We start from the raw sequence: 25,402 nt of genomic DNA, 5'->3' as shown, positions 1-25,402 counted from the left end.
GACAAGAGACCATGTTTACCTGACTTTGTATCCACAGGGCTTGTCACATAGAGGGGATTAAAGTATGTCTGCTCAACAAAGGCTGGAGTTAGGGCTGAATATAAATAAAAGCATATGAACAGAGTGACAGGAATGCAAAGGAAGTCCAACACTTGAAAACTGGTGATTTAGTTTGGCGCCTATTGCTCAGTGGTTAGGACACCAGCCACATACATCGGGGCTGGCGGGTTCAAACCCGGCCCGGGCCTGCTAAACGACAATGACAACTGCAACAAAAAAATAGCCGGGCGTTATGGTGGGTGCCTATAGTCCCAGCTATGTGGGAGACTGGCAAGAGAATCGCTTAAGCCCAAGAGTTTGAGTTTGCTATGAGCTGTGATGCCACAGCACTCTACTGAGGGCAACATAATGAGACTCTGTCTCAAAAAAAAAAAAAAAAGGAAGAAAAAAAGAAAATTGGCGATTTGTTACTATGGCGATTTCTGAGTAACTTTTGTTTGAGGGGTGGTAGGGTAGTTTCTTTATTCTTGTTGTCTTTCTCATTTCCTCCTCTCCAGCAGCTCAGAAGAACTGCTGTACCTAATTAGCCCTTGGGTAGCGACAGAGAATTGGAGCCTCTGTGTGCTGAGGGAGGAGGCAAATTGACACGCCCGAGCTGGTTCATGAGTTGTTCTTCATTTAGCAACAAAACAAAGTAGAGGGCATAGTTGGGTCTTCTGAAAACCACAGTGAGAAAGGGTGCTTTAAATCATAAGGCAAAAAATAAAATAAAAAACTATAGGGCACAGCAATGCCCAGCTCTTCTCATATCATTAATACTCCCACAATATGCCATGGTCAAGGCTCTGGCCATGGCCAGGGGCATCTGAGCCAACCTGACCACTTGGTGAGCTCACTCCTGAGTCCTCAGGGTTCCTAAGGTTCAACTTAGGGGCAACAGCAGCTGTGTTGTGCCTGCTTGTAGACTCACTGTTACTACATGAATAGATGCAAAAAGGCTCTGGGCCCCTTTGGGAATGTTAGTGTTAGCATGAACCCTAGAGAGCTTCTTGTTGAAGCCAAACCTGCTTTGCTTCACCAAAGAGCAAACTAGGTTCCAACATGTCAGAGTGATATGCTCTGGGCCACAGGGGGTGCTCTGCAGCCTGGTTCCAGGCTAATACCACTACCTTTATACCTTCTCTAAAGCCAGGAGCCTGCTATTCCAGGACTGAGATGTCCTGGAGACTTGGGAACCAGTCCTGAGCTGTACCTAGAAAATGGCTGGTTATAGAGCATGCTTCTCAAAGAGGAGCATGGTGTAGTAGATAGAAGATGTGATTGCATTAGGTCTAAATTCAGATCCCAGTCCCATGGACTGGGTAACTCTAGGCACAAGTTACTTAATTCTGTGAGCCCAGGGTTCCCTAGCTGTACAGTACACTTACTTGCAAGGTTTCTTCAAGGATTAAATGAGGTAGCAAATGTACAGTGTCTAGCAGAAATTAAATTCTCAACAAGTTGTAGGTATTGTTATTATTTGCTATTATTGTTGTTTTCCTACTAACTTGCCCTAATCCAAGTTTAACTGCTAGTGTCAAAGGAGGTCAGAAGCTCTTACTGGTTCTAGGGATTGGGAGAGACACCTGACCAATAGAACCACCCTTTGACCTCTGTGTTAGATTTACTTTCTCCTAGTATTAAGGTGCAGGCTATCTGTAATAGCAAAAAGACCCCACTGCATACCCACCCCCCCCAAAAAAAAAAATCCAGTGGCTCACACAGACAGATGTTCATGTCTCCTTTTTGTTGGAGTCAGAGGTAAGCATGTTAGGGTGGATGAGGAGCTGTGCTGCATGGGGCCATCCCACACCCAGGTTCCTTTTGCCCTGTGACTATGCCATTCTCTGTTTGGCTGCCATCCTCTCTGCCTGTTGAAGAGAGTGGGTGAACTAGCACTACACCCACTTCCCAGCCGACAGCAAGTGGGATGGAAAATAGAGAGGAACCACCTCCATTTTGAAAGGTACAGGAGTTGAATATATCACATCCACTCATGATCAGTTGACCAAGTGACATGGCCACACCTAGCCACAAGAGAGTCTTCAGCTGCATTGCCATAGGCCTAACTAAAAGCTCAGTTACTCTGGAGGAGGCAGGGTGGACTTGGTGGGATGGTGAGCCGTCTGCCACCCCCTTACCTGCCCCCTCCACTGCTCTCATTCAGTAATGTAGGTTTGGGCTACAAGGATGTCAAGGCTGTGGCCAAGCCCAGGGCAATTGTCTAATATCAGAGTCCTGCAAGCTCTCCAGGAGAAAAAGCAGGTGGGGAGGTGCTGTGCCGTTTTTAAGGAGATAACTTCAAATTTAATTACTTTGCGAGACAATACTCTATAAACTCCTATTCTCTCCCCCATTCACGTGCCAAATGAAAAGTTACTATTGAATTGCTTTACCATGAGTCCTACAAGTGATAGTGTTTGTAGAATATGTGCTGGGCCATAAATTAAATGTTCCCCTTGCAGATTTACAAAAAACAAAAACCCGACTGGATTTCTGTTAGGTGTCAAGTAGGTCATCGGTGAGTGGTCAGCCGATGTGGTATGTATTCCTCCCACATAAGTAGCCACAATTTGTCATCTCAAATACTGTTTTTCTTTTCTTTTTGTAGAGACATAGAGTTTCATTTTACCACCCTCAGTAGAGTGCCATGGCATCACACGGCTCACAGCAACCTCCAGCTCTTGGGCTTATGTGATTCTCTTACCTCAGCCTCTCGAGCAGCTGGGACTACAGGCTGTTTTTGTTTGTTTGTTTGTTTGTTTTGCATTCTTTTTTGCCCTGGGCCGGGTTTGAACCTGCCACCTCCAGTATTTGGGGCCAGTGCCCTACTCCTTGAGCCACAGGCACCACCCTCAAATACTGTTTTTCAAGTGCTGGTGGGGAAAGCACTCATGATGCCTCCAGATGGTTCCATGTTCTCATCCTCTTCTTGGTCTCTATTCTTTAATTTCCTGTGCCACTGTTGGCACTCTTTCCATTCATGAGTGCAGACCTCTTCTGAAAACTTCACTAAGTCAAGTGCATGGAGTCTCCCACCCACTGTGGGCATGTCAGGGGTAAGGAAACTAATCCAAGGGAAGGCAGAGACGGTCCTCATTTCCTTCAGGCACAAAGGAGGAGGAGGGAGAGGTGGACTAGGGTCAACCTCTCTGCTCCCTTTGTTCCTGTCCTCACTGCTGTTCTGTCCCAATAGAGGCCATGGAATTAGGGGTATGTTTTCTGCCTGCCTACTTTATCAGTATTCCCACCAAAACAGCTGCTGAGGAGCTTTGAAATCCTAAACTCCTGCAAGGGATGCAAAAGTTACTGCTGCTGGTGTTGCTGATTCCCTGCAGCTTGCATAAAGTGCCAACGTGAAGACCCAGAGCTGGAGGGACAGGGCTTCACATCACTCTGCAAAGAAGACTCCGGCAGCCTTGGTTTCACAAACACAGCACAAATGGCTTTACAACCAAATTCTTAGGCCAGTAGATTTTGCTTGGGCTGTGACTTCATAACCAAATGAATGGTCATTGAACAGGGGGGGACATGGAGACCACAAGCACCGTTCTATGAGCTCCATGGCAAAAAGAAGTCAAGTTTCCTTATTCAACGTCCATTCTCTTTCTCTAAAGGAGTTGGATCTTCTTGACTGGAACTAGTGAATTAAAGAAAGGGAAAAAGAATTTGCTGTTTTTTGAATGGATGAGGCCACATTTGCAGAAGCATCTGGCGAGGAGCCTCTATAGAGACTGAAAAGATTGGCAGGGTGGGTCTTTGTTCAGCTCTGGAGAGTGAACCTCCTCTGCTTTCATTCTTGGGTTGGGCGTTTTCAGGGAGGGGGCATTGATGATGCCTGTTCAAACAGTGGCTTTGTGCTAATGTGCTAATGTGTTTTCTTGTGTCTCCGCCAGGTGACACCCTGACCCTTGGGCCCTGGGCCAGTTCTGCCACACTGTTCTTTAAACAGGCACAGCCCAGAAAGCCAGTCTCTGCCACTATGGCCCAGATGTGACACTCACTTTCCTGTTTCTGTTTTCTGCTTCGTGAATAGAAGCCCATGTTTTGGTTTTTATTTTGTTTTGCTATGGTTGTTTTTATAGAACAGAGCCAAGGAGGGTAAGAAGATGCTTGATTGTTTCTGAAAGCTTTCAGGTCACGTAAACCAATGTTTCTTACTGTTCTGGGCCCTCCTGGATTGCCCCAGATTCTGGGGACAGTGGCTCAAAAGTCAATGTACCAGAATACCAAGCTGAATATCCCAACAGGAAAGGGTGAACAGGTGCTCTTGCCTTCACCTCCAACCAGCATCCAAAGAACAAAAGAGCTTTTGCTTCATCTTCCCCACCTCCTTAGCGTCAACCGGGCCTGCAGACACCTCAGTCACCAGAATACCCTTGTTGGGTTCCAAGGTTGACTTGAGGAGTATTGTCATTCTGAGTCATACTGGGATTCCTCGGGTACCTAGGGCTTGGGCCCCACTAATCCAGCCATGCCATTCTTGGTTCTGTTACCCAGATTTTGTGCTTGTCACTTACAGGGTCTCCTAAGCGGACTGTATATGGTTTTGCTTTGTCTGAGCCCTTCATTAGGTTTCTCTGGCTGTTTGTCTTTGTGCATTCACCTCCTGTTCCCTACTCTGCCCTTGACCTTGACCTAACTACCCACGTCGTAGACAGATTAGTTATAAAAGCACACTTAGAAGGCTGTCTGTGTTTTGATGCCTTTCATCTTTCACACCTTCTAGAAGGAGTTACCTCTCAACAAGCTTTAGAACCAATCACTCTTCTCCTTCTCTTAATTTTTCAGTTGAAAAGTATACTTCAACAGTGTATATTCGTTTTAACTCCTCTACAAATTCAATTAGTAGGCCAGGCGTGGTGGCTCATACCTGTAATCCTAGTACTCTGGGAGGCCAAGGCGGGTAGATTGCCTGAGTTTAGGAGTTTGAGACCAGCCTGAGCAAGAGCAAGACACTGTCTCTATTAAAAAAGTAGGAAGAAGGAAAAAAACTAGCAAGACAAGGGGGTGCTTGTCTATAGTTCGAGCTACTTGGAAGCCTAAGGCAAGAGGATAACTTGAGTCCAAGTTGCCGTGAGCCGGTGCCACGCACTGTAGCTTGGGGCAACAGAGTGAGACTCTAGTCTCTAAAAAGGAAAATAAAAAATAAAAAACAGATACATGGTATCTTAAAACAATTCAGTCAGTAACTGATAAGATCAAAGGGAAATTTCCTGAAAAAAAAATAATTTACTCTCATAAGAACAGTACGTTCAGAGGGACTTTACCTAACAATTGCAATCAGTGTAACCTGGCTTATTGTACCCTCAATGAATCCCCAACAATAAAAACAAAAATATAAAAAAAAGAACAGTACGTTCTCAGCAGTAGACAGTCTGAGAAACAGGGAGACAGAATGAAAAACCACTGCCTCGAGTGGCATCACCACACTCGGCCATTAATCTCAGTGCGTTTCCTGACAAAGAATTTTCTAGGTATTTGTGATATAGTTGCAGTCATGTGATCCTTCTTACTATAACATGAACATTTTTCCATATTACTGATAATTTCCATATACCTAAGTTTTAACTTGAGCTTAACTTTCCATGATGGGTGTACTTTACACTTTACTCAGCCATCGTCCTCTTGTTGAACAATTTAGCAAGTTTTCTAATTTTTCAAATGATAAAAAACACAGATAGAACCACTTAATTTGTCATTTTTAAAAAGGCCTCTCTTTAGCATAGATTTATAGGTCAAAAAAGTATGCCCATTTTTAAGACTTTTCAATATTGCCAAATTAGTTTGCCAAAAGGTAAACTAATTGATGATGCCTGTTCAAACAATGTCTTTGTGCTAATGTATGCTAATTCCTGGTCATCTATCGGCAGTGCAAGAGAGTTTTTATTTCAAGGGAACTTCATCACTATTGGGCAGACTTATCTTTTGAAATATGTGAATTTAGAGGTGAAAGAGAATAGCTCACAAAGTTGTATTTTTCTGATTACTACCGAAGGTGGTATTTTCCCATGTGTCTCACAAGTCGATTTTCCTTTTTTTTTGCAGTTTTTGGCCAGGGCCGGGTTTGAACCCACCACCTCCGGTATATGGGGCCTGTGCCCTACCCCTTTGAGCCACAGGCACTGCCCCCCTTTTTTTTTGTATTGCCAATTCAAATGCCTTCCCATACCCAATTATCTAATCTTAGGGTTTTTTCTTATCTGTATAAATTCCTTATATTTTAAATGTTAACCCCAGAGAACTAAAAACATATGTCCATACAAAAACTTGTGTGTGAATGGTCAGTGCACTGTCATTCATAATAGACAAAGAATGGAAACAACCCAAATGTCCATCACCTGATGAATGGACAAACATGTGACGCGTTCATACGATGGAATACTTTTTAGTCATAAAAAGGAAAAGAGTGCCAGGACATGCTACAGCATGAATGAGCCTTGAACACATTATGCCAAGCCAAGGAAGCCGGTCACACAAGGCTGCAGATGATGTGACTCCATTTGTTTGAACCGTCCGGAATATCCATAGACACAGGAAGTAGATTAGTTGCCAGGGGCCAGGGAGAGAAGGGAACAGGGAGTGATTGCTTAATGGGTGTGGGTTTCTTTTGGAATGATGAAAATAGTCTGGAATTAGATAGTGATAATGATCTTTGTGAAAGTACTGAAAACCCCTGCACTGTATGATTCAAGAGGGTGAATTTTATGGTATGTGAATTATATCTCAATTAAAATAAAATAAAATTTTAAAATAAAAATTACAAGGGACTTTACTATGGTCCACAAAAGGCTTAGGAGTGGGGTGAAGCCTAAAAAATGTTACAATTCACGCCTTAATTCTTTCTGAACCCTTTGACATAGACAGATCATCCTTATTTTCATTGCCATTTCATTCGTATCTCAATCCTGACATCCAAAGCAAAATGAATGTAAAAAGAAAATGTTTTTACCCTTTTTGGAGCTTTTCCCTGGTTTAGTATTAAAACCCCATTTGGCCTTTTGGGTTTGGGACTGGTTCCAACACTTTGCTGACCGCAGTGTTGAATCTCACCACTGGGCTCTAACAGTTGCATTTCTCTTCTATTAAGTGTTTTTTCATCTTCAGGTGTTGGGAAAAGGAAGGTTATGCAGAAAGATTGTGGCAGGGATGTGAGCTGCTGCTTCTCAGCCTGGAGGTCATTAGCACAGGCAAAGCTAGAGACGGAGAGCCACAAAAACATTCTAGGTGCCAGGAATGTGTCTTTTTCTTAACGTAGTGTAATGTTTTAAAAGTAATTTATATCAGTTCAGTTCCCTCGCTGTGTGGTGTAGGACACGGTCCATCCTCCCCATCTTCCAGAGGGCCTTGGCAAAGTTGTGTGTAAATAATTGAATGGGTCCAGCTCCACTCTTACCATTTCTAAAGCAAAGCTTTGGTTTGACTAGTGAGCAGGCTCTTTTCTCCTGTTACTGCATGTGGCCAGGGTCCACGTTGTGTATACCCCCACATTTACAGCAGTCCGCTCACCTTGGAAACTATAGTACTTCACTACTCACATTTGGTGGGGAGCTCTTCCTGGCAGGGCTCCATCAAGAATAGATACCTGTTATTCTATGCTTCATGGAGGCATTATGTGTATATCTCATTTTATGTAGTAAATGGTTTTTTTTTTTAAGATTTTCTTTTTATTCTTTTTTTTTTTAGAGACAGAGTCTCACTTTATCACCCTTGGTATTTTGTTGTTGTTGTTGCAGTTTGGCTGGGGCTGGGTTCGAACCCGCCACCCTCGGGCTGGCACCCTACCCACTGAGCCACAGGCACTGCCCCAATGTTCCTTTTTTTTGAGACAGAGTCTCACTTTGTCACCCTGGATAGAGTGTGGTGGCCTCATAGCTCACAGCACCCTCAAACTCTTGGGCTTAAGCAATTCTCTTACCTCAACCTCCCAAGTAGCTGGGACTACAGGCGCCCTCCACAACCCCTGGCTGTTGCTGCTGTTGTTGCAGTCCTCAATGTTGTTTTAGCAGGCCCAGGCTGGGTTCGAACCCGCCAGCCTTGGTGTATGTAGCCAGCGCCCTACCCACTGAGCTACAGGTGCCACCTCATAGTAAATGTTTCGAAAAGTTTTGCCTATAAAGCAAATCATATTCTAAATGCAGCAGGAAAGCTCATTTTTTACACCAAGAGAACCAGTGCTGACTCCTTTGTGGTATATATAAATAAATACCCTTGCCATGACTAGGAAAGATCAGAAAATTAATGGCTGCTTCAGTGTCAGTGCCCAAATGTTTATTAAGATGCCAAACTACGCCAAGGAAGGTGGTGACTCACCACACCTCGTGTAGTCCCAGCCTCTCTGCAGAATCTTCCATCTCAGGGGTGGAGTACGAGTGGGCTGGGGGGACCCTGAGGTCAGAACCTCCCTTAGTAATGCCCATGAAGTTGAGCTCTGTGGAACCAGGAGCTCTTCCCTAGAGGTTCTTCCCTCCACGCCCCACACCCTCACCCACACCTTCCCGTGGACTGGCCAAGATTTCACAGTCAGGAGTCAGTCTTCCTTTCTCTACTGCTGACTTGGCGGTGGACAGGTTTCCCAAGCTCTGTGTTCCTTGCTTGTAAAGTACGGGAAGATAACAATAACTACATTTGAGGGCTGCAGCTTAAAACAACATTTCATTTATCAGCTCACAGTTCTGTCAGTCATGAGTCCAGGCATGTGTGGCTGGGTTCTCTGCCCAGCAAGACTATAGTCAAGGCGTTAGCTGACTACATTGTCATTCAGAGGCTTGACCTGGGAGGAATCCCTTTCCAGGCTCATTCGGGTTCTTGACCAAACTTTATTTCTTCTGATTGTAGGGCTGATGTCCCATTTCCTCACTGTCTGACAGCAGTGAGCTAGTCTCAGCTCTGGCCACCCACCTGCCTGGCCACACTGTTCCTACATCTTTAAAGACAGCAACAGAGAATCTCCCCTCACGTGGAGGCCTGTCAGGCTTCTCCAGGAAGAACCTTGCCTTTCAAGAGCTTACCTGATTAGGTCAAGTTCACCCAGGATGATCTCTCTTAAAGTCAACTGTGTCTGATAACGTAACATATTCACAGAGTGACTATCCCATCATTCACAAGTCCAGGGTATGTACACAGGGGCAGGAATCTTAGGGAACAGCTCTGAATTCTGCCTATCACACTGCCACTTTAGCAAGGCACATATTTTCACTCCTTGTCCCCAGTTGGCAGCAAAGAAAGATTTCCCTGCACTGGCAGATTCCTGTATGCCTTTTATCATGGCTGGGCTGAGGCCACTGGCTGGATCCAGCGCCAATGCTGAAGGTGGCTCAGCCCTCAAGTACTTACATCTCTAGCCGATCCAACAGCGGCTTTGTCCCTGCTTCCGGACCTTGGTGTGTGCTCATGAATCCAAGTGTGGCCCTTGTGGTCCTGCTTTTTCTCCAGGCATCCCTGACTTCTGTCCTAGCTGTCCTCAGAGGGCATCACTGCCTGCACTCAGCCAATGGGGTGTCAGAATCATTGGCCCAGTGTCCTACAAAGGAGGAAGACCCCATTGTAAAGGCTTTAAAAATGCTGGGAAATTTGGGTGACTGGTTCTGTGGCCCAACTACCAGTGCTACTGATACAGAACTCAACTTTCAAAATCTCCCGTTCCCTATGGTTCCCCAGGATTTCAAAGGATTAACTTTCCCCATGGAGCATGTAGCAAAATACCTCAGGTTGATTCTTGTGGGTGTTTCCAATTTCATGAGGATCAAGAGCCCCTGCCAGGAATCTTCTCTGTAGCAGCTACATAATTTCTGATGTGTCTCTGTCACATCTTATCCTTTCGCCTCAAGCCGTTACTGTTGACTGAAAAAGTGTGTTTGCTCATTAAGCCAACAGTTTTTGCTTTTTTCCCCAGAGAAGCATATGAAACTGTACATTTTGTCTGGGGTTGGCTTTTCAGTTCTTAGTTCAGTTCCCTTCCTTACCCTTTCATTATGGTACCTGCTGCAGGGATAGCATGCAGGAGCTGGGAAGCATCCACCTTGGAGTACCAGCCAAACGTGGCTTCATCTGTCAGCTCTCCTAAGTCTGGGCTGTCCCCTGGGGCCTGTCAGGAGCGAGGATGGCCAGATGTGCCTAAGGGCTGTCACTTCACACCCACCTAGCTTGGTTTCTGAGGCAAAAGTGCTTACACGGCTGAAAGTAAAGTTACTTGTTATTGTTTTCACCCGTCCTTCTCCTGTCGTTCCTCCACACGCTGCAAGTACCCGCGTCTCAAGAGAAGGTAATATGCTCATGCAAAAGATTGCCAGTGCCCTTTCTCCTTTTTGGTACCCAGCTCCTGCATGCCTGAAATCTCCCAAGTCCTGCACATTATAATTTGGACATCCTGGCATTGCTTTCTTCATCAGCAGAGGAGGAAACATTCACACATCTGTGTTTAATGTGCACCTAGCAGACCAGCTGTGGTCTGTGGCATCAGTCCGTGGGATGTGTACTCAAGCAGACTCATCTTGATCAAGGGACCCTGTACGCATCATGGCAGACAGAAAATCTTTAGGTCACCTTCAGACTAGAGAGGTATGTGAAGGATTCTCAGGCCACACCATGACAGCAGCAGAAAGTGCTATGATCAGTTGACAGCGTCTGCCATGCTCGCAAGAGCAGTGTGTGGCCATCTTTGAATTCTGTATCTGACAACTCATCTCATGTTGCTTAACACTGTCGGTGCCTTTGGGAATATCTATTGGTCTAAGGACATTTTCAGTAAATTGTGTTTTATTTGCGTAGGGGCCCCTCAGTTTGCAGCAGATTGCCAAACAGAGGCTTCCCAGAATCCAATTGGTCAAAGTGCTCTCTCAAGCTAAAAGGAAATTTTCCATTTGATCACGTAATTCTATTACTAGGTATCTACCCGGAAGAAAAAAATCATTTTATCATAAGGAGATTTGCACTCGAATGTTTATAGAAGCTCAATTCACAATTGCAAAGATGTGGAAATAACCCAAGTGCCCAACTCATGAGAGGATTAATAAACTACAGCTCATGTATACCCTGGAATATTATTCAGACATAAAGAAAGATGCAGACTTTGCATCTTTTATGTTTACCTAGGTACCTTTGGAGAACATTCTTCCAAGTAAAGTATCTCAAGAATGGAAATGTAAGCATCTCGAGTACTCAAAACTGTGTTAAAACTAGTAGAACAACAACTACGGGCCCACATGAAAGAAAAACAAATTCAAAAAAGGGAAGGGGGGCTTGTAAATTCCCACCTACCAGGCACAATGTATGGGCATACGTCACACCTCCTGGGTGGAGGACTCAACTACAACTTGGACTTTACCTTACAAACACAAACAATGTAACCTAATTGTATGTACCCTCATAATAATCTGAGGGGAAAAGGGTGCTCTTTCACCAGTTTTTCCAGGCCTGACATCGTGCAGAGGATTATGGCCATGAGCCCATGGTGTATGATGTTTTCCCAGAGTAATGCCAGGACTCACTTTCAGAGTGGCAGTATTTGGCCTTTCTCAATGCTCCACAGATCTAGAGCAAGTATATTAGCACATCATATATTTATGATGGACCTTCAGCATTAGACAAAAAACCATGGCATCATAACTATACATAATCAAGAATATTTTTATTTTAGCTCAAATGCGTAGAAGTTTGCCTTATGGCACAGAGCCCAAGCACAGTGAGTAGAGTTCACACAGCATCTTCTGCCTCTTCCATCAGGAAACAATTACTCTGGCTGCCCCTTGTGGGAGGAAGAAGACCACAAGTTCTTAAACAAATATTTTCATTGTGATTAACTTTTAATACCTTGAGACTGCATTTGCCCGTTTATTTCTGTATCTTTATGTGTGTCAGTGAAGGGGAGAGAGTAAACAAGATCTGTGTAAAAACATTACTTAACTCAAAGTTTCAAATGGGTGAAGTGGTGACAGTGCTGTCTTTTCTGTAAAAGTCATTTTCCTCCAGAATGATTTGAGTATTTTTGTTGTGCTTATTCATTTAACAAATATTTATTGAGCATCACTGTGTGTCAGGCACCGTTCTGGGCACTGAGGCTGCAACAGTAAAACAAAAAGTAATCCCTGCATTCTAAGAGCTGGGATTTTTTCCCCATCCATTATTTCATAAAATGATAGATAAGTTATAAGTCATTTATTACAGTGGATTGGGTTTCTTTTTAGTGAATTCTAGAAGACTTTTTCTTAGTTCACTTAGATTGTAGGCTCTTATTTTCTGCAGGGTTCTGATATGAGGGTTTATTTTGTTTTGTTGGAGTTGGCGAGATGGTTTGTGATGAGAATTCTCATTGGGTTTGGGTTCTATTTCCAAAACAAGCTTCCAGAGGAAATTCAAAGCATTTCATGTCACTTTTTCAGATTGTCTTCTTCTGCCTAGCATGCTTATTCTAAGAAAAGCATTCTGGATTGCATATTAATCACATGTACGTGAGGGAAACAGCTACACTGTTCCAAAGATATAGATATAAATTCTTTCCTCTCTGTAAATCACGATTTCTGGACCTTGACACTAGTAACGCTACTAACACTTTGTAGCAGGAGACTGCCCGGTTTATTGTGGGATGTGTAGTAGCACCCCTGGCTTCTACCCACTAGGTGCCAGTATTATGCCTCCCCGTGGAGTGTGGCAATCAGATATGTCTCCAGACATTGCCTAACATGTCTCTTAGGAGTCTCCAAGGAAGTGGCAGTCACCCCCAGCTGAGAACCACTTTCGTGTGATTCAGGTCTCACATCCTCTCATTACTGTAAATCAGTGGAAAAAAAAAAATCTGGGACAAGAAATGTTTTCTGTCTGGACTGTGTAGTGCAAATTTCCACCACGAAAGAGTTAATAGAATGTGAGCAAGATAATTATTAGTATGATGAAGCAACATCAACCACAAATGATGAAATTCCTTTAATAAATCATGCCTTGGAAATACTTTGCATCTCCCGTTGGATACTTGTTAAAATCATACCCATTTACCGTAAGTTACAAAGCATGTTGGACACTGTATACTGTAAGTTAATCTCAAATGATTTATGAGTAAATGTATTTCAGATTTGATGATCTCAGCCCAAGCAGTAGGTGGCTCTTTTCCAAACATTTCCATTCTCAAGAGCTGACATTCAATTCAAAAAGTATTTCTTGAAACATGTAATGTGAGAGGACTTTGAAACAGTCTGACATCTCTCCTATAACCTCGTCCAGCAGAAAAGCAGTGCTCAGAATAGTGCCAAAGAGAGCCGCCCTATCTGATGCGGCACCTCCCACATTGGTCTGCAAAATAATATAGAAAAATTGGGCCTTTCACTCTCCCTCACTACCTCATGTCTTCCCGTCCTGTGCCAGCTGTGCCCTCCCCAGTGAATACGTGTTGTTACACATGATGTCATGTGTTTCTTGTATGATTCTTTGGTCCCAAATGGGCTGCTTTGCAGAGTTTTGGCAGGGACCTCCATGGCCTGTTCTAACTTCCCCCTGTTGGCTCGACTGGGTTTGCCCTCCAAACTGGGGCTATTAACAAACTTACCTTACATTTCTGAATTTTCACTTCTCACACACATACCAGTAGATTAAAAATGTAGGGTATACTGCTGATAAAAGCTACTGGAAGGAGGGTTGGCCTTGAGACAGGGAGAAAGAGAAGCTCCAGAATCTTCACTCATCCAGTTGCTGTTTACTGGGCCAGGGACTGGCAAATACAGCTGTGATGAAAACAGTGCCCTGCTCCCCTGGAACTTGCAGGCTACTGGGTAACAAGACAAGCAGATAGGCCAGTTAGGTGCTGTGAGGAGGGAAATGAGGATGCCACGGCAGCACTTGGGAAAGCACTGCCCCGGCCTGGGAGGGCAGGGGAATCCGAAGAGGCTTTGCAGAGGACCAAATGTAATTGTCGAGTCAAGGGAACTGAGATTCCTCCTCACCATCCCCCCAGTCTGGTTAACTGAGATGTGAAAGAAATGTTACATACCCGGGGCAGTGCTTTCCCAAGCACTAGGGGGGTGGAGTATTCAAGGCCTGAAGGTGAGGAGAATGGGAATGGGATCTGAAAAGTTGGGGGGTCTGGACAGTAAAGAGTGAGAAGTAAACAAGGGAGAGTCAACCAGGCTGCCCATCGGGACCCTGACCCCAGCAGCTGGGTGGTGGGTAGTGCCACTTATCAAGATGAGGGGCCGAGGGAAGTAGGTTCGAGGAGGGCAGGGTGACAGTGACTCAAGTTTTTGATCCACCACTAACTCTAGAACATGGGAATGGGGTTTTTTTTCTTTTGTTCCATGTTTTTGAAGGACATCAAAAACCAATGGAAATTGAAAAGCTAATTAGCAGCTGTCAGTGGTTTTGTTACTGTAGGCTATCGTGACATCCTGCAGATACACTCAGACCTCTCAGGCTCTGCCAAATTCATTTTCCATTCAGTAACCAGCTTTTAATTTTGATACTTATCAGCATCTCATTGCTTAAGATTGACCAGTTTTGTGTCTGAAGAATAGGTACCGGTGAGTGGGGACATCATTTGTGGGCTGTATTCTGGCTTACCCAGCACTCCTGCGCCCTCTTCTTTAGATTTCCTTTGCTGTGATGGAAGTTTGTGTTCTAATATTGCATGGACTCCTTTCACAGAGCATATAATTTTTGGAGATGACTAACACAAAGCGTAATTAGTACTACAGGGCTGTCTGTAGGCAGGTGTGTGCTATTACAGGATTTTAAGGGGTGCAGGCCCCACTTGAAAGTTGCTCCATGGTGAACATCATACTCTGGGAGGGTGCTGTCATCCCAAGCATATGGGGGACAAATGTAATTGTCGAGTCAAGGGAACTGAGATTCCTCCTCACCATCCCCCCAGCCGCTGCTCCTCCTCAGGCCCTGACAGGCCTGAAGCAGCCAAGGGCCAGCCTGATCAGTATTCCTCTTTAATAATAAAGCCACCCAACCAGGAGGCGGCACCCAAGCTCACTGCTTCCTTTCTGTCTTCGCAGGAATTTAGATAATGGGCTGTGTGCAATGTAAGGATAAAGAAGCAACAAAACTGACGGAGGAGAGGGACGGCAGCCTGAACCAGAGCTCCGGGTACCGCTATGGCACAGACCCCACCCCTCAGCACTACCCCAGCTTCGGCGTGACCTCCATCCCCAACTACAACAACTTCCACGCAGCCGGGGGCCAGGGACTCACGGTCTTCGGGGGTGTGAACTCTTCATCTCATACTGGGACCTTGAGAACAAGAGGAGGAACAGGTAAGCCCCCTGGGTGGCAGAAGGCAGGAGCGGGCAGTACCCTTAATTCCCTTGGCAGTCGAATGTTTGTGCTCCAGTCAGCTCCCTTTGATGGGGGGTTTGCATTTAAATTTCTAGTCAGTCTCCCCTACCAGATGAGAAAATATTTAAAAAAAAAAAAAAAGCCAGAGCTTGATACACAAATCAAAATGCCTTGCTGGAGGCATGCGGGGTACCCCAAGTTGCTGCTTTGTGGGGATTCCGCATGAGTTAGTGAGCTACGGTGTTCTCCTTGGCTGGCTGAGAATAACTAGGGCAGCTTTATCAAAACGCAGATGCCAGAGCCCTATCCCAAATCTTTAGAAGTTCCAGGACTGCATCTGAGCATGTATATTTTGAGTTCTCCAGATATTAATGGACGCACTCCCCCACCTCCCTCCACCACTCCTGGGGGGTGGTGCCTTCTCCCTCGTCTGCCTCATCCTTCCCTCTCTCCCTCTCTCTCTAAGTTTCCTTGTCTTTCACACCACAAGGCTATATTTTACTGCCATGTGTATCTGCTGACTTAGCTAATACTTTGTAAAATATCTGGCATACATTCTAGCACATATGTTTTCCAAAGTATTTGTAAGTTATCTCATGCATCCTTAGTCTTCCAAATCCTCTCTCAGCATGTGAGCCATAGTAACTAGATATTTGACATTATTTGTTCTAAAATTGTTTTTTCATTGCAAAAGTTTAAAAGATTGTAGCATCTCTCAGCTCATTTGGGAGCAGATATTTATATAATGACACACTGTGCCTTTTTACCTAGAGATTTGGCACCAGCAAGGCCTTAGCAGGGATTTTTTCCCCCAGTTTGCACCCAGTGACTTGGTAGTGTCGTCGTATCAGGGGACCTGACCCAGAGCCTTTGGACATTATCTATTTCTCTTTCTCTAGAATTCCATGCTCTGCTCAGTAGCAAAATCATTTGTGTTCGCTCTTGTGCTGTGGTGACTCTGGCTGCCCCTTTAACCCAGGCCTTGCACTGGTGTATGAACACTAGGTACACTCCCAAAGCACCTGGAGAGGAAGGAAGAGAGAAAGAGGCAGACAGGCAGCCTAGGGCTGTCTGTCTCATGAGGATCCAGGTGAAAAGAGAGCCAAGAACCCATTCGGCACACCACCCTGTGCCTGTAGTGAGAAGCACGAGGGATTTGCCAGCCCAGACCTTTAATTCTGCTGACACAGGCATTGTCCTTGTTCATTCATTCATGAGCACTGGGTATGAATCCCTGTGTCTGCAAGCATCTTTCATCAGAGTCACTAGAGAGGGATGCTTGCCTTGAACATGTGGGTCTACGCTGCAATCAGGGACAATCTTAATCCAAGGGGCCGTCTCATCCCTTATAAAATTTAAAAGTTAAAACACACTAGCCCCAAATGTTGGCATATTTTTCGGCCTTGAATTATTTGGTTTCAGTCCTTTAAAACCAAAAACAATGTCTGTGTTCCTCTATTCCCTCTTTTCATTCTCTGCTCAGTCCCTGAATATAAAAGCGCTTGGTGGATGCAGGGAGAGAGTGGGAGTGCTGGACTCCATGTACCCTGCCTTCCACACCATGAAGCTTATGAACTATGTCAGGAAGGGAATCTGTTAATAGAGTGCTAAACAAGAGTAGGCGTGACCTTACATGTACCCATAGTTTTCTCTTAAGCCAGTCTCTCTCTCTTTTTTTTTTTTTTTTTTTGAGAAGTCTCTGTGGCTCATAGCTCACAGCAACCTCTACCTCTTGGGCTCCAGCAGTCCTCTTACCTCAGTTTTTCTATTTTTAGTAGAGATGGGGTCTCACTCTTACTCATCCTGGTCTCAAACTCCTGAGCACAAGCAGTGCACCTGCATAGGTCTCCCAGAGTGCTAGGATTATTATCGGCATGAGCCACCACACCTGGCCTAGTCTCTTTTCTTACCTTTCAAAGAAATCTCACCAAACAGGAGGACACTCACCAAACAAGCCCTCTCTCTCCTGGCAGGCATCTGAATGACAATTCTTCTACAGGGAGTCCCACTCGGGGTGGGGTGGAAACACTCCCACCCTTAGTTCTTGAACAGTCCCATGGACACATCTGTTCCGTTGGCCACTCTCAGAAAAATGGAAGCTCAGCAGAGGGGCAGGCTCCATGTGGTGTGTTCTTTAGGCCATCAAGAATTTCAGGCACTGTGAAATGTGTAGAGATCAGAACGAGGAACCAGATTAAAGGGAACAGAATATATTAGTTATCAATTGCTGTATAACAATTTACCACAAACTTAGCAACTTCAAACAATGCACATTTATTTATTTATTTTTATTATTATTTTTTGGGGGGGGAATTTTTCCAAAGAGTACTTTGTCATTCTGGGTAGAGTACAACAGCCTCGTAGCTCACAGCAACCTCAAACTCCTGGGCTCAAGCAATTGTCTTGTCTCAGCCTCCCGAGTTGGGCACTGTGGCAGGACTATAGGTACCTGCCACAGTGCCCAACTATTTTTAGAGATGAGGTCTCGCTCTTGCTCAGGCTAGTCTTGAACCTGTAACCTTAGGCAATCTATCTGCCTCGGCCTCCCAGAGTGCTAGGATTACAGGCATGAGCCACAACGCCCAACCACAATGCATGTTGATTATCTCTCAGTTTCTGTGGGTCAGGAATCTGGGAATGACTTAGCTGGGTCCCTACTTCAGAACCTCTCGCAGGCTACAGTTGAGGCGTGTCTGCTGGGCTATCGCACTGCACAGTTGCACTGGGAGGGATTTGCTTCCCTGCTCAGGTGGTGTTGGCAGGATGGGGTTCCTCACTGGCTGTTGGTTGAGGCCACACTCACTTCTTTGTCTTGTGGGCCTTGCTGGCGTGGCACCTTGCTTCGTCTAAGTGTGCACGCTAAAGTGACCGTAGAGTCTGCTGGGAACCCAGAGCTTCCCACATTTGAAGCCTAATCACTTTAGGGACATCTCATCAGCTTTGCACATTGTTAGAGGCAAGTCAGTAGGCTCAGCCCACATTCAAGGGAAGGGGACAGCACTGGGTGTGATTCCAGGGGAGAGGAATCAGGGAGGGCTGTCTGTGATTCTGCCTGTTACGTGGAGGAAGTCCAAGGCCAAATGGGACTCTGGACATGCTTCACTGGTGATAACAACTTCTGCAAAGCAGGAGGAGCCTCTCTGGGAAGTCAACCAGAAGGGAATCCATAGGGTGGGTGTGAGGAGGAGTGAATACTGCAGGACAGTGTGAGGAGAGGGGTGTTCATAGTAGGAAGAGGAAAGTAGAGAGATGTCATTTTCAACAGGAGGAAAGGGGTCTTCTTTACATTTCCCTGAGCCACAGGAGGAGTTTCCTATTATCTTCCACGTTACTGTTATCCCAAGGTAAAGAGTGATCCGTTTTGCCCAGAACCCAACCTGGGCTCCCGAGTGGAAGAGAATGTGTGTCCGATAAAGAGTATTTCTAATAGCGGCAGAGCCCTGCGAACCTGAGTCCTGGCACTACCTGCCTTTAGTTTCAGACGTTACTGTCTCTTCCCCAGGAGTCATTCAAAGATACACAGAGAGAAGTCCTTCATCTCCAGGTTTTCGTCAGATTAAAGGCTGCTTCATCTACAAATACCAAGGCCTAAACACGGTGTTGTGACTCCAGCTTTCCCACATTAATTACAACACTTCATCATGGCCGGAGTGCTGACTAGACGCAGATTTTGAGAATGAGATTTTGGTAAAGATTTAATTTCTGGGAATTAATTTCCACTTGTGTGATAATCTCCCTTCTTTTGATGTTGTTTTGGCAGGAGTGACACTGTTTGTGGCCCTTTATGACTATGAAGCACGGACGGAAGATGACCTGAGTTTTCACAAAGGAGAAAAATTTCAAATATTGAACAGCTCGTAAGTTTGGAGAGGGAAGAAAAGCACGCATGCCTTGCAGATTGGGAAGGGTGCTTGCACTACCAGGTTTTAGCATTCTGAAATGCAAAAAGAATATTTACTAAATTCACCAGAACATGTCCAAGGAGCTTTCTGGAGAACACTACAGTAGCAGAGTCCATGTTGTTCTGGTTTGGTTTGATTTAAAGGTTGTAAAAGCTGGTGCATGGCCCTCTGCTGCCCGGAGTGTCTCCACAAATCTCCAGTTTCAAATGATTGGCACGAGGGTCTGCCTTGAGAGTTTCTTCCCATTTTGGATGTTGCACTATCTAAGCCCTCACTTGAGGTTTGCAACATCTTCCTTCTGCTTTCAAAACTACTGACCATTCCAGTTGGGGAAAGCTGTGGGGCTGTAATAAAAATTTGGGATTGAAGTCTTGGTGAGATCGAAGGAAAGGCAATTCCACCCACTTGTGAATACCTATGCAGCCTACAGTTTAAACATGGCCAGTGGGAACAACAGTTACATAGGCAGTGGGGAAGTTTCAAGGGATTCACTCACTGTTTAAATCCTGTGTTTGATAATCCATAGGAAGAATAAATATGGGTCAGATTTCCCTGTGGTTTTAAAACACTGCCTCTATTAGTTTGGGGCATTATAATTGAGGGCCCTCCAGAAAATTTCAGGCTCTAAAGAAAATGGTAGGGTCTCAAGTCAGCCAGCCAGGCACCTCCAGAGACCTGGGTAGCGCTTGCTGGTGGTTGGAAAAGTATGCCACCCGGGGGATGAGGGCACGCCAGGAAGTTCTCCTGTGTCACCAAGTCTGATAGCCTGAGCAAACCAGATTTCATGTGGTTGAAGGACTTGACACCTGGCTCTTCAGCTTTCCCAGAAGGGTGAGCTAGGGCAGATAAGGGGCAGCCCTGCTTACACCACACAGCCCAGGAAAGGGGCATGATCATTGCAACTGGCCTGAAAACTGCCCATCCCTTCTGGGGGATGCCCCAACCCCACCCAGACGCTATACTGAGAACATACCACCTTTCAGCAGAAGAACTGAATGCCTCTGTAGGTGGCCAGTAACTCATTTCTAGACATCAGAAGACATTCTGTGGTTTTAAAACAGCCATAGCATTTTTAAAAATATTAATATTGCCATAATTAATGGAAGTGGATAGATTTTTAAAAATTTTTATTGAAATACGTGCAGAAAAGTGCGTGTATCAATAGTGTACACAGTGACAATTGCACAGTGTGAATGTGCTTACTGCCACTCAGCTGTACACTCGGAAATAATTAAAATGATACATCTTATATATGTTTTACCACAATTTAAAAAATATATATACAATTTGCTGAATTTTCACAAACTGCACATGCCTGTTCAGCCAGCACCCAGGTTAAGGAGAAGGTGACCTGCCGCCAGGATCCCTCCTCCTGCAGCCACAGACACACTTTAAAAATAGTGAGCAGCTGCCATTTAGTGAAAGCCCGGTAGGTACCAGCCATGTGCTAAGTCACAAGTGTTCGTATTTATCCTTCACAACTGCCTGGGGTATATATTGTAGTCATCCTTTGACATCTAAGGAGCCCCCGGTTAGGGGACCACCCCACAGAGCCAGCAGGTGACAGAGTCCAGGGTGGGACGCCGGGGAGTGGGGGGGGCATCCTGAGAACAGTGTCAAGGGTGATCTTGGAAAGGCCCAGATGCCCCCATCAAATGGGGATTGAACCATTCCAGCTACACGTAGGTTTGGAAAGTTGGATGAGAGGTGGATGGGAGGAGGGAATTTGGCTTTCATCTCTTCTGATTGGTGATTCCTTGTCAGTTTGATTCTCAGATGACTGCTTCTTGTCAGAGTCTATTAACTTCTGATTCTGAAATATACCCCACTTCTCCCCAGTTCATACAATGTTCTCTAAATGCCATGGTTGATTAGAAATTTTAAAACTATTTGTAAATTCTAAAAGGTAAGAACCAACGAGTAATGGGAAGGTCCATACATAGCCCTTCTGGAGTCTTCTCCACATCCAGATGGATCTATGCATCAGGCTCTAGGGCACTTGGAAAGTCAGTCCTGCCACAGTCAAATCCAAGACTTCCTTGTTGATTTGGAAACAAATATTCAAGGAGGATCTAATCAATCTCAATGTATATTTTGTGATTTGCATTGGTGGCCTTTGATGTTTAGAGGCATCTGAGCCTCTGACCCTGTTCCCACAGAGGAAAATATTACAAAGGTTCTTACCCCCCTTAATGCCCTTCCTTTTTGCCAGTGGAATTTCTCCATCCCATGAGCCATTTAAATGCCTTTTCTCAAGGTTATAGAAAAGAAAAATAAGATTTGTGTAACAAATACAATATCCTGAAGTCAAGAGTAATAACAGGGAAGAGAAAATCGTGGAGGAGAAACAAAGCAGCGATGGGGAAGCAGATGGCACCCAGCTCCGCCCCTCCCCCAGCCTCGCCCCGCCCCTGGCTTTGCACAGAAGAGAGGGAGGGATGGGGCTCTGTTCTCCCTGGGGCAGCTGCCACACCTCCTAGTGTGTGTCCTCCCACTCCCTTCCTGGTGTCTAGAGGAAGAAACTGGAAGCCACAGGATTAGGTTTTGTGTTTGAAAGTGCGGCATTAACTGGGAAAGCCCTGTGCCCTAAAGGTGTTCCTGCTGCCCAGCGGGGGATGCGAGGAGTGCTTCTTTGGCCTGTTGTAAGTGCCCAGTGTCATGGAGTAGGACATATAATAAAAATGCTGCATGGCTGGGCAGATCAAGGCTGACTTCTGTTGGCAGATGCCACTTCTTGGTTCCATCAAGGCTCCAGGCTTGGGGCTCTTGGGATCACAAACCCTGTGAGCAACTTCAGAGATTGGGACCAGGCTCTTTTAATAAGTCTTTAAATTGGAGAACAGGGGGAGCTATTATAAAAACTTTAAAAGCCATTCTAAACCAGCACCAGGGTTTAAATCATACATTTGAATCAGAGCAAGATAACAATGAAAAAATGTCTCACGAAGTGTGAATTAATAAAATATCTAAACTCTAAGAACAGTTTAAAGAAATGTAACTTTAATAATGCCAATTATCCACAATAACTCAAGTAGAGAGATAAAAGGTAGCGTAGTATAGGTCCTATTTTCCTAAATCAACATGAATGATTTTATAGAGCATTTATTTATAGGTGAACTGGTGCTTCTAGTATATTAAAAAGATGACTTGCTTGCTCAACACCTTTTGACAGATGTTTTGAGTGTGTACCGGCCTCTCTGGGCTCAACCTATGAGATCACTATATACTACAAGGAGTCTCTGTCACCTCCCATCTCCTTTGATGGAGAAAGTGACCCTGCATGACCTAGAAAAAGAAAAATCAAGGATTTTTATCTTTTTCAAAAGTTACTGAAAACCCTTGTAAGATTAATGGGGTCAAATAAGAAAATCATGAATTCTTGATGCATGACTTTAGAATAAGCTGGTAATTGAATTCTAATCTGTGCTACACTATTTAGGTGCCTGGACCAAAATGAAATTGTTAAAAGTAGATTTGAATTAGAAATGACTTCATTAATGCCAGATCACCTGGATGAGACTGCGCTTGTCCCAACCTGCGGCAGAATGCATTGGCTTTCTGCCCCCATTGACATTCCCACATACCCGAAAATTGAAGCTAACCTTTATTTTCTTAATTCAGTTAGAACTAACTTGATGAAGGTTATCTTACATTAAAAAATAAGTCTCTGATACAAGCATATAATTTCTTCCTCGCCATTTTGGAGCATTTCCCAGGTTGGGGGCGGTGTTCGGGGGCGGGGGGGGGGGGGGAAGGTGGGTATTGGTTTTTTATGATGAAATGTCTCCATCTAGTGGAATTTCAGAGCAGTACACGTTGTCCCTGTATTAAAGAGAACAATATGTCCCTAAGGCCATTTCCTTACATACTATGTTGAATGAAAAAAATAACCTTCCACATATGTTCTCAAATGATCTACTTAATATTTGTTTCTTTGGGGTGGATCATAAAAACAAGACCAATCTAACTTATAATAAAATGATGACATTTTTAATTTCATGATTTGAACCTAAAGAATCAGAAATGCATGTGATAAACAGCACAGTGTAGATTTCACACAACTGGTAACCTAGCTCTTAGGTTGGGTGGTGGGTTCACAGGTGTTCATATACAGGGTACATATATCCTTTAGTATTTGTAAATATTTCAAACTAAAAATCTGGACATGAACTAAATTTAAGGTGATAAATAAAGGGCTTTCTGGGTATGAAAAATTTTATCTCTTCATCAGTTTGTCTAACAAGGTAATAAAAAGGAGATATTGAGGATAATTAAAACATAAGTTTTAAAATACACTTTTGCTGGCACCCTGGGTTTCTGTGGGCTATGGTGTAACACGACCATCTAGGTTCCCACAACTGCGCTGTAGCTGGCCCTGGCTTGTCACCGTTGTTCTAATAAATCCGACCTAGAGCCACTGCTCACCTTGCTCAGAGAGTCTGTCTTTAGAGAGTGTTCTCTGGAGTAAAGCTTGAGTTTGCTGTGGAGGCTGCTTATTCTCTGCCTGATTAAATCAGTCTGGGAGGATCTTTATGACGGCCAAAAGCCAACACATTTTCTTCCCTGGCCAAGAGCCCAGCCAAAGTGATTTAAAAAAAAAATTAAAAGATGTGAAGTTTCTCTTGCTGCCTCCAAGGACCAAAAAAGGAGAGCAAGAAGGTGCTTGGCATGCGGTGCTGAGAAGTCTGAGAGGCCCCCTGCCCAGCACTCCTCACTACAGGGCAGGGCAGGGCCCTACAGACACTCACACAATGTCAGGCCACAGTCCCGCACACGTTGCTGCCACAGTGAGCCTGGGAAGAAGCACACGTTCCATCCCTGCTCCTTGTCACACATAAGCCCAAGCATATGAGTTTGAGCCACTTCAATCACTCGCTGGCTTTAAGGGGTAGGCAGTGTTACAAGGGCTCCCTGGGGACCCTGCGAGCTCCAGGCTGAGACTGCACAGTGGCAGGAGTATGGGGCAGCACAGGGCGCTCTGACCAACATCACATCCCCTCCTAGTTCTGTGATCCCCCTCCTTCCCTCCCCTGTCTGGCATCCCTGGGCCAGCACTCTGGTATTCCCATTCTGGAATAGCCTCAGAATGGAAAGGCCTGAAGATGGCCTAGCTTGTTGTGGTCTTCATCCCACCTTCAGAAAGGTGTGTCTCCCCATTTTCCTGAGAGCCGGCGGGCAGGTCTTCAGACTGCACTTCCACCTCTAGTGGGACCTCTTCACCTGCTTCCCTCTCCAACAACCTGCAGCTGTGATGTTTTCCTTAAGTAGGCTGAGGCTGGGTTTCCTTCCCTTCTGTTCAGAGTGGGGACACTTGCCACATAAAATGTCTCCTCAACGCCAGACCCAGAAGAGCCCTCTCATGGCCAGAGTCCTATAGTCTTAATTCACAAACGAGGCAACAATGGGCTCATCTCATGGCTGACTTGGACGGTAAGCTTTTGAACTTCATTGGGAAGGAGGGGAGTGCTATGTTCAAGTTTAGGGAAAAGGAGCAGGCTGGACAAATCAGGTGGCAGAATGACTAGGCGACAGTCGAGACAATTTGCACAGTATTGTGTCCCTAACTACAAAACTGGAAGTGGTCGCCGTATTCAAGTCTTTGTCTCTTTACAGGGAAGGAGATTGGTGGGAAGCCCGCTCCTTGACAACAGGAGAGACCGGATACATCCCCAGCAATTATGTGGCTCCCGTTGACTCTATCCAGGCAGAAGAGTATGTTTTGTTTTGTTTTCATGTAACCACTTGCTTTTAAAAGGTCGTCAAGATAAAATGCCCATTAACATTGAGCAGGAGAGAGAAGAAATTCACTAGACTGGTTGATGGAATAATGTAATACTGTTACTCAGGCTTTAGGCCCTGGTTTTCACCATAGCCGTCTCTTAATCTGTGTAATACTCTCAATGTTTTTCTTTAAGCCTGTTCACTTTTAAAAAACGTGTATTTTTAACTGAAACGTTGTATCAGTACCCTAAATGAAAACCCAGTGTAACTTATCATAGAAGGTAACTGTGAAAATATGATGAAATTCTAGCTAAAGCATATATTTTTGCCCACCCAAGTTCCAAAGTTCTGTTAGAGGGAGGGAGGAGGAGGAGGCAAATAATAATCAAAGATTAAGCTAAGAATTTTCCCCTCAGTGTAATCAGAAACAGTCAACAGGTGCTGAAAAGATAACACGTTCCGTGCCGGGTTAC

The 25,402-nt window shown here is 44.8% G+C and overlaps 1 protein-coding gene and 1 long non-coding RNA gene across 4 annotated transcripts in view; one reads left to right on the top strand and one right to left on the bottom strand.

The window, feature by feature from the left end:
• Positions 1-25,402, top strand: part of FYN (FYN proto-oncogene, Src family tyrosine kinase) — a 218,575-nt gene that overhangs the window by 148,768 nt on the left and 44,405 nt on the right. For all 3 annotated transcript variants that reach the window (XM_053591174.1, XM_053591175.1, XM_053591173.1), the window contains 3 exons: positions 15,027-15,284; positions 19,067-19,163; positions 24,822-24,920. In XM_053591174.1, coding sequence (XP_053447149.1) covers positions 15,038-15,284; positions 19,067-19,163; positions 24,822-24,920 — 443 coding nt within the window. In that variant the 5' untranslated portion in view covers positions 15,027-15,037. The remainder of the gene's footprint in view (positions 1-15,026; positions 15,285-19,066; positions 19,164-24,821; positions 24,921-25,402) is intronic.
• LOC128585840 (uncharacterized) lies at positions 9,439-10,129 on the bottom strand. Its single transcript, XR_008380124.1, has 3 exons — positions 10,005-10,129; positions 9,745-9,882; positions 9,439-9,562 (listed from the first exon to the last, which is right to left on the bottom strand). It is a non-coding gene; the product is annotated as an uncharacterized LOC128585840 (long non-coding RNA).

This window comes from Nycticebus coucang, chromosome 5 (genome assembly GCF_027406575.1).
Source record: "Nycticebus coucang isolate mNycCou1 chromosome 5, mNycCou1.pri, whole genome shotgun sequence".
In the NCBI taxonomy this organism is placed as follows: Eukaryota; Metazoa; Chordata; class Mammalia; order Primates; family Lorisidae; genus Nycticebus; species Nycticebus coucang.
The sequence above is the reverse complement of the archived record's forward strand: the minus strand, read 5'-3'. Positions and strand labels throughout refer to the sequence as shown.